Raw genomic sequence first — 12,998 nt, 5'->3', positions numbered from 1 at the left:
GGTTTTAGCTGACATGCTTAAATTCAATCTGACAGCCGTTGAAGCATGTAACTTTACAGTCTAATTCTGCCTTTTAACCCCTTCGCAGCTGAGCTTATTTTGGCACGTTTTGGGTTGTTCACATTTTAATATCCATATCCGTAATTTGTTTGCAACGAAAATATACCTAAAATGGGCAAAAGTTTTTTACTGAAATTGCAAGAAATTGAACAAAATGCTTTTGTGATACTTGCTCTGGCAACAATCCACCTTTCCAACACAGCAAAAGGAAGGATTCTACACATAAGTTTTAATTATAAATTTCTGCACTTGAAATAATAAAGCATTTTTTTTTTATTTATTTTTTTTTTTGCTAGTTTACACGGGTTTGAATGAAATGCTTAAAATCTGTAGAAACAATACGGGTAGCCCAGCAAGGCGCATACCATTTTAAATCCTAGAAAAATTACTGCATCAAATGAATGTACCCCCAATAAGTTTTTGAAGCCAGGATGGGGGAGATGTGGGCATTATAATCCCCCCCTTCCTCCCTCTCTGGACTTTTGAATGTTTTCTGTAGTGTTGGGTGGTATTGTCTCGTGATCACCAGTAAATAACTACTAAGGGTGTGTAATAGACCTTTTTGAATAGGAAACCTTAAAATCACAGAGAAAGGAGTGCCAGTGGAGGACCCAACAATTCAGGTTACGGGACTGTATAGTATTTTTAATAGGCGGAAGTAGCCTTCAAATTTGTGTTTTATACCATATGGCTACGTACACAAAGACAAGGTTTGTCCATTCATAGTACAATGACGTGCGTTGACCTGTTTTAATCTTGCGGAAACACGCAACAAAATAGCTATTTAACTAGGAATCACTAATTTCTATAGATCCTTTTCATCTACAAGGTGACAAACAGTTGTTGTTGTTTTTTTTACACTATTCCTATGACTGGTACAAACTACACATTTACCATTAGAGGTCACGGCTTTCTCAAGTGTTGCTGTGTAAATGTAGTCAGCAAAACTGTCTGTGTGACCCAGTCCTCCAGACGCCCTTAGGCATGTGCCTATTTTGCCTACTAATAGCTGCTGCTCTGAATTTTTTTTTTATATTTAGTTAAAAATACCATAACTCCTCTTTTATTTTATATGTTTCAGGTTGCATAATTACAATATCCGGACGTATGACATTCACCAGTAACAAATCAATGGAGATTGAGGTGTTTGTCGATGCTGATACTTTAGTCGGCGACACCCAAGAACGATATCGAGCGGTCAGCGCTTTCTTTACCTACGTCTCGCTAAGCAAAGATGCTAAACCTCTTCCGGTTCCTCAGCTAGTGGTAAGTAGGATGTCTCAGTACTTTTATGCTTGTTTAACCCTGAATTCAAAGGGAGAATTCAGCCATGAACATCAGATAAGGAAGTATAATTTTTATTTACCGAATTTCACTCGAGAGGATTGACCTTCCCTTAGTTACATGGGTGTCATTTGCATTTCATAAACGTATACATCGAGAGAGAGACGGATGAGAAATGGGATTATACATGCATTTATATGTAACGGGCAATCTTGTACAATACACATATATTGTGTCTATGAATAAAGCTGCCTAGCGTTTCATTAAAATGCATTCAGCATAAGTGAAATTCTCCCAGGCAACTCGTAACGGAAACACACAACATAAATCAATCGTAGGGGGCCTCTGCTTTGTGGCAATGCTATAAGTGATCAATGACAAAATTACAGGCATTAGCGCTTTAAATTATAGCTATTAATAAGCAACATGGAAACATTTCAACATTTTTCTTTGTGACGATTATTCTTTGTTTATTTAATATAGTCCACAGTGCACATATTAATAAATATTTTAATTGATAATATTTAAAATGCATTTTATGGTTTCATTTTAAATAATATTACAATTTTAGGAACATTTATGGTTGTCTTGGGGTTTTTTTGAGTGGTTTTTTTTTCACAAGAAAAATATAATCGTGTAATCATTATTGTGCATTACTTTATAGGGTAACTCGGCACAAAACTAAACATTTAGTTCTGGGTGGATTTAAATGAGTTAAAATGGAAAGTAAAATTATTTTTACCTTGTATGACTCGTCCTCTCACTAGCACATGGTACTAACTACTACTATCACTAATTGCCCATCAGCTTATCGCTGGGGTAATTTAAAAAACAGCAATGTGGAAGCACTCGCCAATTGTGTGCAGCAAGTGGGATGTTCAGTGATCACAGAGGGTGTGCAGCAAAGAGTGACGGATGTTCAGAGCCGTAACATAGAATTCTAGCGCCTGGGGCGAGAAAGACAAATGCCGCCCCCCTAGCAGTCAATTTTAACCAAATTAACCTAAAATATTGCTAAATTGCGCCCCCCTTCAGCGTTGCGCCCTGGGCGATCGCCCCTGTCGCACAGCCCTAGTTGCGGCTCTGCGGATGTTGATGAAGACCAGTCTGTGATGTCCGTCTTACTAAACTGTAGTATAATCTGCTATAGATGGAGATAAACGATATCACTGTTCACCACCGTGTAGTAAATCGAGGTTTTAGTTGCATCGCCGAGTGGTGTCTGAACTCCTTCAAACTGTTATTGCTCTTTAGTAAGATTGACATCAATGTTTTGTGTTACAGTAATGTTCTACTGCATGGCAACTTAATTAGGGCAAAGATATATATTTTACTGGAAACAAAATGCTACCTTAAATACAGTTTAATTATCTTTTCAATGTAAACAAAACTAAAAGACAATTGTTGTCAGTGCTTGTAATGTAATGGTAATATAAATTCCCCATATACAGTGGTGGAAGTAGGCTGGTATACAGCGATATGTCATACCACCATTGCTCCTCCTGCCTTCATTGTAACACTATCAAATTCCAATCACTTGCATATTCCATACTGACCCTTCTAAATTTTCACTTCAACCACTGGTGTATCTAGCGACATGAAAACAGGTGTATTGGTTCATATTTTGATCAAAACATTTAACCCTGCACCCCAGCATCAATGGTAGATGTCAGCAGTGTCGGACTGGGGTATGAAGGGCCCACAGGGGAACTGCAATGGTAGGGGCCCACCAGAGGGGGTGTGGCCAGCCAGCATAGAGGCGAGACCAGACACTAGAGGGGGAGTGGTCAGCCCATGAAGGGCATGGCTAGTGGCATAGTGTAGTATATAAAGAATGCAGTGTATATAAAGAGTGCATAGTCTAGGCCCCACCCCTTAGTTCGAGACAAAGTCTTGCCCCACTAGAATCAGAAGAGTTGGCAGACTGTCCTGCTCTCTCCTAACTGTTCTTGCAGTGTTCACTACCTGCTGCTGATGATGTCTTAAGCTCAGTTGTTGTCTGGACCCTGGAATGTTGGGGTCCTGTTTTGAAAAAGTGATATGCACACTGTAGCCCCCTTCCCCAACCAGTCACAATGTTAAATCAATAGCTCTCACGTTTAAAGGGTGCGCGTGAGTGTGAAAAGCACTAGGCCACTCCCATACAGCAAAACACTTGCATTGTTGCGTACACCATCAACAGAAGTGTACACTGCCTGCTCAAAGAAGTGTGACATATCTCAGGCTGAACATAAGTCCTGAGTTTCAGGGACAGTGCCCTAAAAGCACTACATACGTAGTGGAAGGTGTGTAGTTGTTATAATGAAACAGACAAATATGAAAAAATAATGTTTCAAAGAAGGACAAAAATTGAAAACACACACAAAACACATATACAAGCAGAGGGGCACCTTGTCTCAGAATAGTTACAATTAATCTGTGTATCTACATACTATTACTACCCTTAGTTAGAAGAATATACTGTGCCACCCCAACCTTGGCTCCATGGGAATTACCTTTGCTGCAGATCAGGGGTTGGCTAATATCTAGTCAAGCCCGGTGTGCCAATCGTGCATTTGGATTTATATATATATATATATATATATATATATATATATATATATATATATATATATATATATATATATATATATATATATATATATTAATAATAATGGAACCAACAAATAAATGTTCATATTATTCCATACAGTAGTGCCCCAGTTCAATTTATGCCACAAATCATATTATGCCACATAATGTCTCCAAATCATATTATGCCACAAATTAGGCCCCCAAACAATATTATGCCACAGAGTACTGTCCCCAAGCAATATTATGCCACAGAGTACTGCCCCCAATTCATATTATGCCAAGAACAGGCTACTCCCCCAGGTAAAAAGGAAACAATGTCAAGTTTCAAACAAAAAAAGCAAAAAAAAAATTACAATAAAATAAAGTAAATGTGACTTACCTCTGCTTCATCTCGTCTCTGTGGCTGGGCAGGGTCCTTGCAGCTCCTATACGCTGCCAGCATCGCAAAGTCATGACGTGTGTGATTCTTGAAGGTGCAGGTGACTTGCGCTTTGCAAACTTGGGTGGGCTCCACCTACATAGAAAAGGGCAGGGACAGATTGGGGACTTAGTGGCCCTGGAAAAAAAGCCTGAAAGTGACATCATGTAGACGGGGCCAAATAAATGTTAGATGGGGCCCAGTATGTGTGTGTGCGCCTGCTGTATGTACCTGAGTATGTGTGTCCTTTTCTTGTCGCTTCCTGACCTGTGGCTGCTGGTGTCGTTAGCTTAGTTGCTGCTTGTCTGGATCCTGCAATGTTGGGAGTCCTATCTGGAAGAAAATGGGTACATGACATTTAGAAAACTCCAACCAGCCCCGGCGTTAAATCAATAGTACACATGTTTAATAATTAGGCCTCCCTCCAGCCCCAATATTAATATAATAGTATTCACTTTTGATAAATAGATCTATTTCCCTCCAACCAGCACCAACAGTACATTAATAGTATCCGCATTTAATAAATAGGTTTATTTCCCTACCTCCAAATAGACCTAGCAATAAATAGCATTTAAGTTTAATAAATATAACCATTTTCCACAACCATCCCTGGCATTAAATAATTCACATTTAATAAATAGCCCTCCTGCCCAAACTTAACCTCACATTCAAGTAATTGCTCCAAACCACCCCAGCATTAAAGGTCCCGACACCTCATCTTAAATTAATAACAAGGCATGAACCAAGCATATTTCTACCTAAAAAGACTTGAACCAGACTTCCAATAGTACCTATTGGAATAACTTGGGCTAGTTTAGAAAGAAATCATTTAATAAGGTTTCTGTTCTGACTCAGTCTGTCACATCTTGGACTATATCTATGTAGTCCGTAATGGTCATTTATGTAATGCAGAAAAATGATCACAGGACTTTAGTGTAAATGCCTGCCATCGTTGTTCAGTTATATATATATATATATATATATATATATATATATATATATATATATATATATATATATAATATATATGTACATTCCCAAACATTAGCCTGTCAACCCAAGGTTTCAGTGGGTCTATGGTCTATCTTCATTCAGTCTATTTTGAAGATGCGCTATAGACTTCATTTACTTGTCAAGTGATTAATAGCGCAATCTAAACTTTGTCAGAAACGTCTCTTTTTCCCAGAACCCTCTGCTTCAGGTACCTGATTGGTTCTACAAGATATCATTAGTGCGTTCTATTTTTGGACCTTGTCCTAATGGAACATCAGTCAATTTCTGCTTCTCGTCTCTAATTATAGCAGACGAAGTACATGGAGATATTGCATAATATCTCTGAAATAAAGATATTCATAAATATTAAACACTGTAATGAATATGGATCAATTACTATAAATAATAAACGTTCAGGTCTGTTCAAGGACCGACGTGTTGATTTAAGAGTTGGAAAGGTGAGGAATACGTTCCCCTACTTCATTTAGTGAAGCTCAACATACGCAATAACCATACGTCCACCAAGTCGGCGATCGCAAAATAAGAGATTTGTGCCAGCTCTATTCTAGAATGCTTACCTCCTCTATAAAGGACCATGATATATGCTATATTATAATGAGGCTTACATAGTCCTATGAAGACGTATGCTGCCAACCATTCATAAATTGCTAGGTATATATAAAGATGAGTGGGAATTCACAGGTAATACGTCATTTTCAATCCTCAAATAAAGTCAAACCCCCACTTTTATTTACGAGATTCCCCCATGGTAGTAGATAATCACCACTGCCTGTAACAGATAGTTCAACAGGCATGAAAGCCTGTAAAACTTTTAAATATCTCTCTCTGGCCAATCAGAGAGAGAATGATTGGCCAGAGCTTCTGTGTGAGTATCAGAAACTTTGTGGCTCATTAACATGAGACTCCTATGGTCCTACTAGTTTGGCAAAGGTGTTATGAAGTTACTGTACACAATATCGCCCATAGCTCTTCTTTAATAGCTCCTTATCATTATAGGTGTATTTAATAAGAGTGTGGTGGAGTACACATTAAGAACGCTCTTTGAGAAACCTTTCTGTCCTTGGAATGCAGTGGATTTACCTGCACTTTTAGAGCGACCTTACAGTCAGATTTCGGAGAGTTGTGAGCTGCTGCTCCGGTTTCTGCATGAAAGATGTTTGTGTCCTCGAGCCTTTGAGGGGGGAAGGGGGGGGAGTTTAGGCCAGATTATTCTGCGATGATTTTTGACCTAGAAATTACTTTAGGGTGCCTCGAAGCTAAGGTACTGACATTTGTTAGGCTACAGCTAGACTAGCACTCTAGCATTCTTTTGTCCTATGTCTTCTATTTGACATATATTTGGTTTGTCAGTGCTTTTACTGCTGCACAGCTTATAATAAAGATTACATAATTAAACAGAAACACAGCATAGAACGGTGTTATCAAATTTTATTTAGTTTGTACCATTTCTTCTGAAGGTAGTTTATTTATTGTTTCGCTTTGGAGGAAAAATGACACATCGCAGCTCTTACGGGGCTGTGCATTTATATAAAAATACATTTAGTAAAAGTAGCAAAAGGCCATGTGCAACACAATAAATTAAAGTCAATTGAAGGTGGGCAGCATGGTGTCAGTGGTTAGCACTTCTGCCTCACAGCACTGGGGTCATGAGTTCGATTCCCGACCATGAACTTATCTGTGTGGAGTTTGTATGTTCTCCCCGTGTTTGCGTGGGTTTCCTCCGGGTGCTCCGGTTTCCTCCCACATTCCAAAAACTTATTAGAAGGTTAATTGGCTGCTATTAAAATGACCCTAGTCTCTCTGTCTGTCTGTCTATCTATATGTGCATGTTAGGGAATTTAGACTGTAAGCTGCAAAAAATCCTGAAAACCAGAAAATCCTTGCATGTTCTAATTACACAAACTCACAAATTGCTACTTCAGTTTTGTAGTCAAAACCTTGTTACTCTGTCAAGATATGACCGATTATAAAAATAAGTTCTCCAGCTCTCAACAGCCCTTCAAGGTAATTTATCAGGGCCATGAATGTAAATGAGCAATTTGTACGAGCTGATATTTTCAAGCAACCCGGTCACAACAATTTGCACCACAGCAAAGTGGGAACTGAAAAGCTAAAACAATAAGTATATTGCATGCTATTATAAAGGAAATCTCTTTATACCTAGAGTGTAAGGCTGGGTACACACTACAGAAAATTTCTCCCGATGCTATATCACTAACTATTTTACCAACGACTAAAAGTCCCGATCAGCATGCAGATTCCTGTGTACACACTATGCACGTTTTCTAAGATTTACCTGCAGATCTGTGCTTTCCATAGACCCTAGGTTCCCAAACTGTGCGCCGCGGCTCTGTCACAGGGGTGCCGCGGCTCTGTCACAGGGGTGCCGTGGACAGGAAAAGGAAAAAAACAAACAAAAAAAACAACTTACCAATGCAGAGGCACCGGGACCCAACATCCTCTCTCCTGCCGCTTGTCACTGAATGTCAGGAGTGATGACGTCACGCCCGGCATTCATTGAGAAGCGAGGAGGGAGGATGTTGGGTCCCGATTGCCACCGAATAAGTAATTTTTTTTTTGTTTGTTTGTTTTACTCTCTTCCTGGCCACGGCGGAATGCAGTGGGGCAGAGAGAGGAGGCAGAGCGTGGATGCAGAGGGAGGGGGAAGAGGCAGAGGGGAGAGGGGGCAGAGGGAAGAGGCAGAGGGGGCAGAGGGAAGAGGCAGAGGGGGCAGAGAGAAGATGCAGAGGGGGCGCAGTGTGTGTGGATGAAGGGGGCACAGAGTGAGGAGATGAAGGAGGGCACAGTGTGTGTGGATGCAGGGGGCACAGAAAGTTAATGCAGGGGGCACAGTGTGTGTTAGCTGTAAATTATTCTTTGACAGAAATATAATTGAAAAAAATATATAAAAATATTCTTTTCCCTAAATAAGTATTTCTGTCTTGACCTAAATACTTATTACGTTTATTTGACTACTTATAAAACGGGACTGCTCAGTAATTATTTTGGAGGGGTGCCTTGAAAAAATTATGGAGACTCTAAGGGTGCAAAAGTTTGGGAACCACTGCCATAGACTGCTAGCCTACACTGCAGAATTTGCCCGACAGGGTTCCATTGTTTATAGAGATTTTTAGTGCATTTATAAAATTAAACTAAACCATGAGATGTGCTTTGGAACGTACACGCAATATCGGACCTAACGGTCGTTTATTGTGTGAGTGGCACGATAATCGGGTGAAAAACCTGTAGTGCGTAAACAACAAAACAAAATAACATTTCTCAACATTTAACTTCAGACTAGATAGTACGAATTTCGTTCAATATACAGAATGAGAGGACTTGTACTTAACTTTTGGCCAGTATTAAAAATTAGAGACAAATCTTTAAATCCTAAACTGGAAATTCAGATAGTCGGAAGCTATGAATATCCTGTGAAAGATAAGAAAATAAAGCCTTATATTTCTTTTCATTTGAATTACATCACTTTTTTTTACTTTATTTTTCTTTAAATGTTCAATACACCCTATGGACAAATATTTTGGGATTTTTTTTTGTCCTGTCCTGATTTATTTTCATATTTTCCTTGTGATTTCACTAGCTCACTCCCAAATGTTGTAATTCTTATTGTACTTCAGTATAAGATGTTACGTGTTCAATTTCTGTTCTAACTCTGCACAGCCCCTCACCAAGGTTACAGTGTTTAATATAGCTGTCTTGTTTGACAAGCTAGTGGGTACAATACAAAGTATACGCTTACACAATTCTGCTTTACAGTCACAATAATCCATCAAATCGTGGTGTTTGGAAACAAAGTAAGATTTGCACAAGTTCTGTCTGTGTACAGTTTCCTGTTATATCATGGCAAATTCCGTGATGCATGTTAGTGTATAAGGTTGTGTCAACATCCATCATAAATTACTGTACAGTTGATGTACCCTTTAGAGATTATACACACGGGTTAAAAGCATAGCCTAAACCTTGTATTTTGTTCTCACTTTTAATAGTGTACAAATCACATTATTAAGTGTCTTAAAGCATCCCTACAGCATAATGTACTATATACTTAATGAGCAATCACAGAGAACCCCATTATATTAGGGAATTTAGACTGTTAGCTCCAATGGGACAGGGACTGATTTAAATGAGTTCTCTGTACAGCGCTGCGGAATTAAAGTTATTATAAATAAATGATCATATTTTACAAATTGGTTGATTATGCTTAATTTTGTATGCAGCGTTGAAATTTACGCAAAGCAAATGCTTATCAGAGAGTACCCTACTTGGATAAGAAAAGTATGTGGAAACCCTTCTAATGTAGACACTCTTCTACCTAGTGTTTGACCGTTTCAGCCACACCCATTGCTAACCGGTGCATACAATAAAGCAGGCATCTCTGCAATCTTTAAAGTCAAAGATTAGCAGTAGCATTGGTCATACTGAATAGCTGAGCTGCCCCAGTCAACTGTAAGTGCTGTTATTGTGAAATGGATATGTCTAGGAGCAACAACAGCTCAGCCAAAAAGCGGTAGGCCATACAATCTGCCTTAATTGGACCACTGAGTGCTGAAACGCGCAACGTTTAAAAATACATAGTAACATAGTTGATGAGGTTGAAACAAGACACCAGTCCATCAAGTTCAACCTATTTTGGATCTCCTCACTTATAATTGAAATTGATCCAGAGTAAGCAACCGCCAATCTGTTTCGATTGTGAAAATCCCCCCAGACCCAATATTGCAGTCCTATTTTTACCCTATATCCACTACTATCCTTCGTTGTAATTAACGGTCCTATCCCTGGATACACTTTTCTGCAAAAACTTTAAACATATCTATTGAATCTGCCATCACAACCCACCCTGGCATGAATTCCATATCTTGACTGCCCTTACTGTAAAGAACCCTTTCCTTTGCTGGTTGTGAAATTTCCTCTCCTCTAACCTAACGTGTCCCTTGTATAGTCCTTGGGGTAAAAAGTTCCCATGAAAGTTCTGTATTCACCCTTAATGTATTTGTACATAGTAATCATATCTCCTCTTAGACGCCTCTTTTCTAATGTAAACATGCCTAAACTGGCTAACCTTTCCTCATAACTTAATGACTCCATACCCTTTATCAATTTTGTCACCATTCTCTGAACCCTTTCTAGTTACAAATTATCCTTTTTATAGAGTGATGCCCAGAACTGTACTGCATATTCAAGATGAGGTCTTACCAACAATTTATACAGTGGCAAAATTACACTGTCTTCCCTTGCATCTATGCCCCTTTTTATGCATGCCAATACTTTATTTGCCCTTGCAGCTGCTGCTTGACATTGAGCACTATTGCTAAGTCTACTGTCTACGAGCACTCCCAAATCCTTTTCCATTATAGATTCTCCTAAATTAATTCCATTTAATTTATAGATTGAGTTTTTGTTTTTGATCCCTAAATGCATAACCTTACATATATCTGTTAAACCTCATATTCCATTTGGCCGCCCAATCCTCCAGTTTATTTAAGTCCCTTTGTAGAGAAGCTACATCTTGCTCTGATTTTTATTATCTTACAGAGTTTAGTGTCATCTGTAAAAACAGAAACTTTACTCTCTGTAAATCATCTGTTCTTCATTACAACTCTCACTACCGCGTTTCAAAGTCCAAAGTCAGTACAAGAACTGTTCATCAGGAGCTTCATGGATTGGATTTACGTGGCCAGGCAGCCGCTCACCATGTGCAAAGCCAAACATCAACTGGAGTGCTGTAAAGCACATCGCTATTGAGCTCTGGAACAGTGGAAACTTGTCTGTAGTGACGAAACGCGCTTCACCCTCTGGCAGCCTAGCAGACGAATCTGGGTTTGGAAGATGACAGGAGAACACTACTTACCCAAATGCGCACTGCTATCGTTAAAGTTTAGTGGGGAGAGTAATAATAGTCTGGGTGCTGTTTTTCATGGTTTGGTCTTGGTCCCGTAGTTTCAGTGAATGGAATCTTAATGTCACAACATACAATGACATTCTGGAGAATTGTGTGCATCCAACTTTGTGGCAATACTTCAGGCATGACCCTTTCCTGCTTCAGCATGAGAATGCCCCCATGCACAAAGTGAGGTCCATCAATAAAGGGTTTCCCATGTTTGGTGTGTGAGAACTTGGCTGGCCTGCACAGAGCCCTTAGCACAACCCATTCAAACACCGTTGAGTTGAATTGGAACACCAACTTAGAGCCAGGCCTTCGCCCAACATCCGTGCTGGATGGCTGCGAATCCCAGATGCCATGTTCCACAATCTAGCAGGAAAGCTTTCCCAGAAGTGTGAAGTCTGTTATATCAGCAAAAGGGGGGTCTAACTCCATTAATGGCCATGGTTTTGGAACGAGATGTTAGACAAGCACAGATGGATGTGATGTCCGAGTGCCCACATACTTTTTGTCATGTAGCGTTTGTGTTTACAGAACCATTCACTCACATTACTTTTCTGGACCACCTGCATCGAAACGCGTTGAGTCGGCTTTTAAGAATGTTTCTTAAATGCTATGGGGCATATTTAATTAGCGATTGAAAAACGCTGCTACACATTTTTTATGTTAATACGGTACCGCAGCATTGCGGATTTCCGTTTCACCCCCTCAATAGGGTTGCAAAGGCAAATCCGCACTGTTGTGGTACTGTATTAACATATGCGTAGTCGTGATTTCATCCACTAATTGAATATGCCCCTTAAAATTAACACCTGTGTGTACAAAGTCTAAAGGTGATTGTAGACTATGATGATACATTGTGTTGCTGAAAGGACATTATTCTGATAAATTACTTATTTTATAGAGCTCTTATTGTGGGACAAAACAAGAATGCTACCATGTATTACATTTAAAATGTATTGCATTGTAAAACTAAGCAATTAAGCAACCTTATTTTTCTGGAGAATTTTTAGACTCTGGGAGGCGCTTTTTAATTGTGATCCGAGGATAGAAAACTCCCAACACTCCATGACAGCCCTGCTAGGCACATGGTAGTGATCCCTGTTTTCAGGAACTAATAAAAAAAACTGTTACAAAATATAACAACTGTAAAGTAGATGTTGAGATTAAAAAAAAAAAATAGGTTGAAAGTAGAAATCAGAACAGAGGAGCTGCGAATATACAGTGAGACCTGGGCTGCTAAATATGTATGACATTGGATAAAAATAGCAGCTCACACCTCTAGGTGTTTTCAGATGTTTAATGAAGAATTTGAATGTTTAAAGCTCGATGGAAATCAGTGCAGAGTGAGAAGACAATGCCGTGTAGTATAACCAATTCAGCGCGACATGGAGGTGTTAAAAGTTAATTCTTCTGTATAGCAAAGGGCATGATTATTATTGATCCATATTAAAGTGTAGAAGGCAGCACATCTGTCCTCCGAGGAATGGGCTGTGTTGTGCACTGGCCACTAGGCAACAGTAAATGGTGCCGCTCAGTTTTGTACATTAAGCTGGTACTGTTTAATACAGCCGGACTTTTACTGTAGCCTGGAGCATGGGCCAAAATTGGCATTACAAATTTAGGCAATATAGCTTATTGCTAGCAGTGACCGATCTAACCAGTAAATGGTGTTTACTATATGTCACGCTTCAATGGAAATCACAGTCCGGGATGTGATAAAAGCAATAAGGTATTTATTGAGCA

The 12,998-nt window shown here is 39.3% G+C and overlaps 1 protein-coding gene and 1 long non-coding RNA gene across 10 annotated transcripts in view; one reads left to right on the top strand and one right to left on the bottom strand.

The window, feature by feature from the left end:
* LOC142106976 (uncharacterized) overlaps window positions 1–12,998 on the bottom strand; it is a 260,709-nt gene that overhangs the window by 171,429 nt on the left and 76,282 nt on the right. For all 6 annotated transcript variants that reach the window (XR_012679831.1, XR_012679830.1, XR_012679832.1 and 3 more), the window contains exon 3: window positions 4,298–4,432. This is a non-coding gene — a long non-coding RNA (uncharacterized LOC142106976). The remainder of the gene's footprint in view (window positions 1–4,297; window positions 4,433–12,998) is intronic.
* ACOT7 (acyl-CoA thioesterase 7) overlaps window positions 1–12,998 on the top strand; it is a 133,256-nt gene that overhangs the window by 114,750 nt on the left and 5,508 nt on the right. For all 4 annotated transcript variants that reach the window (XM_075190061.1, XM_075190060.1, XM_075190062.1 and 1 more), the window contains one exon: window positions 1,142–1,326. In XM_075190061.1, coding sequence (XP_075046162.1) covers window positions 1,142–1,326 — 185 coding nt within the window. The remainder of the gene's footprint in view (window positions 1–1,141; window positions 1,327–12,998) is intronic.

Source organism: Mixophyes fleayi, chromosome 11 (genome assembly GCF_038048845.1).
Source record: "Mixophyes fleayi isolate aMixFle1 chromosome 11, aMixFle1.hap1, whole genome shotgun sequence".
NCBI lineage: Eukaryota > Metazoa > Chordata > Amphibia > Anura > Limnodynastidae > Mixophyes > Mixophyes fleayi.
This window is presented reverse-complemented; position numbering and strand designations above follow the sequence as displayed.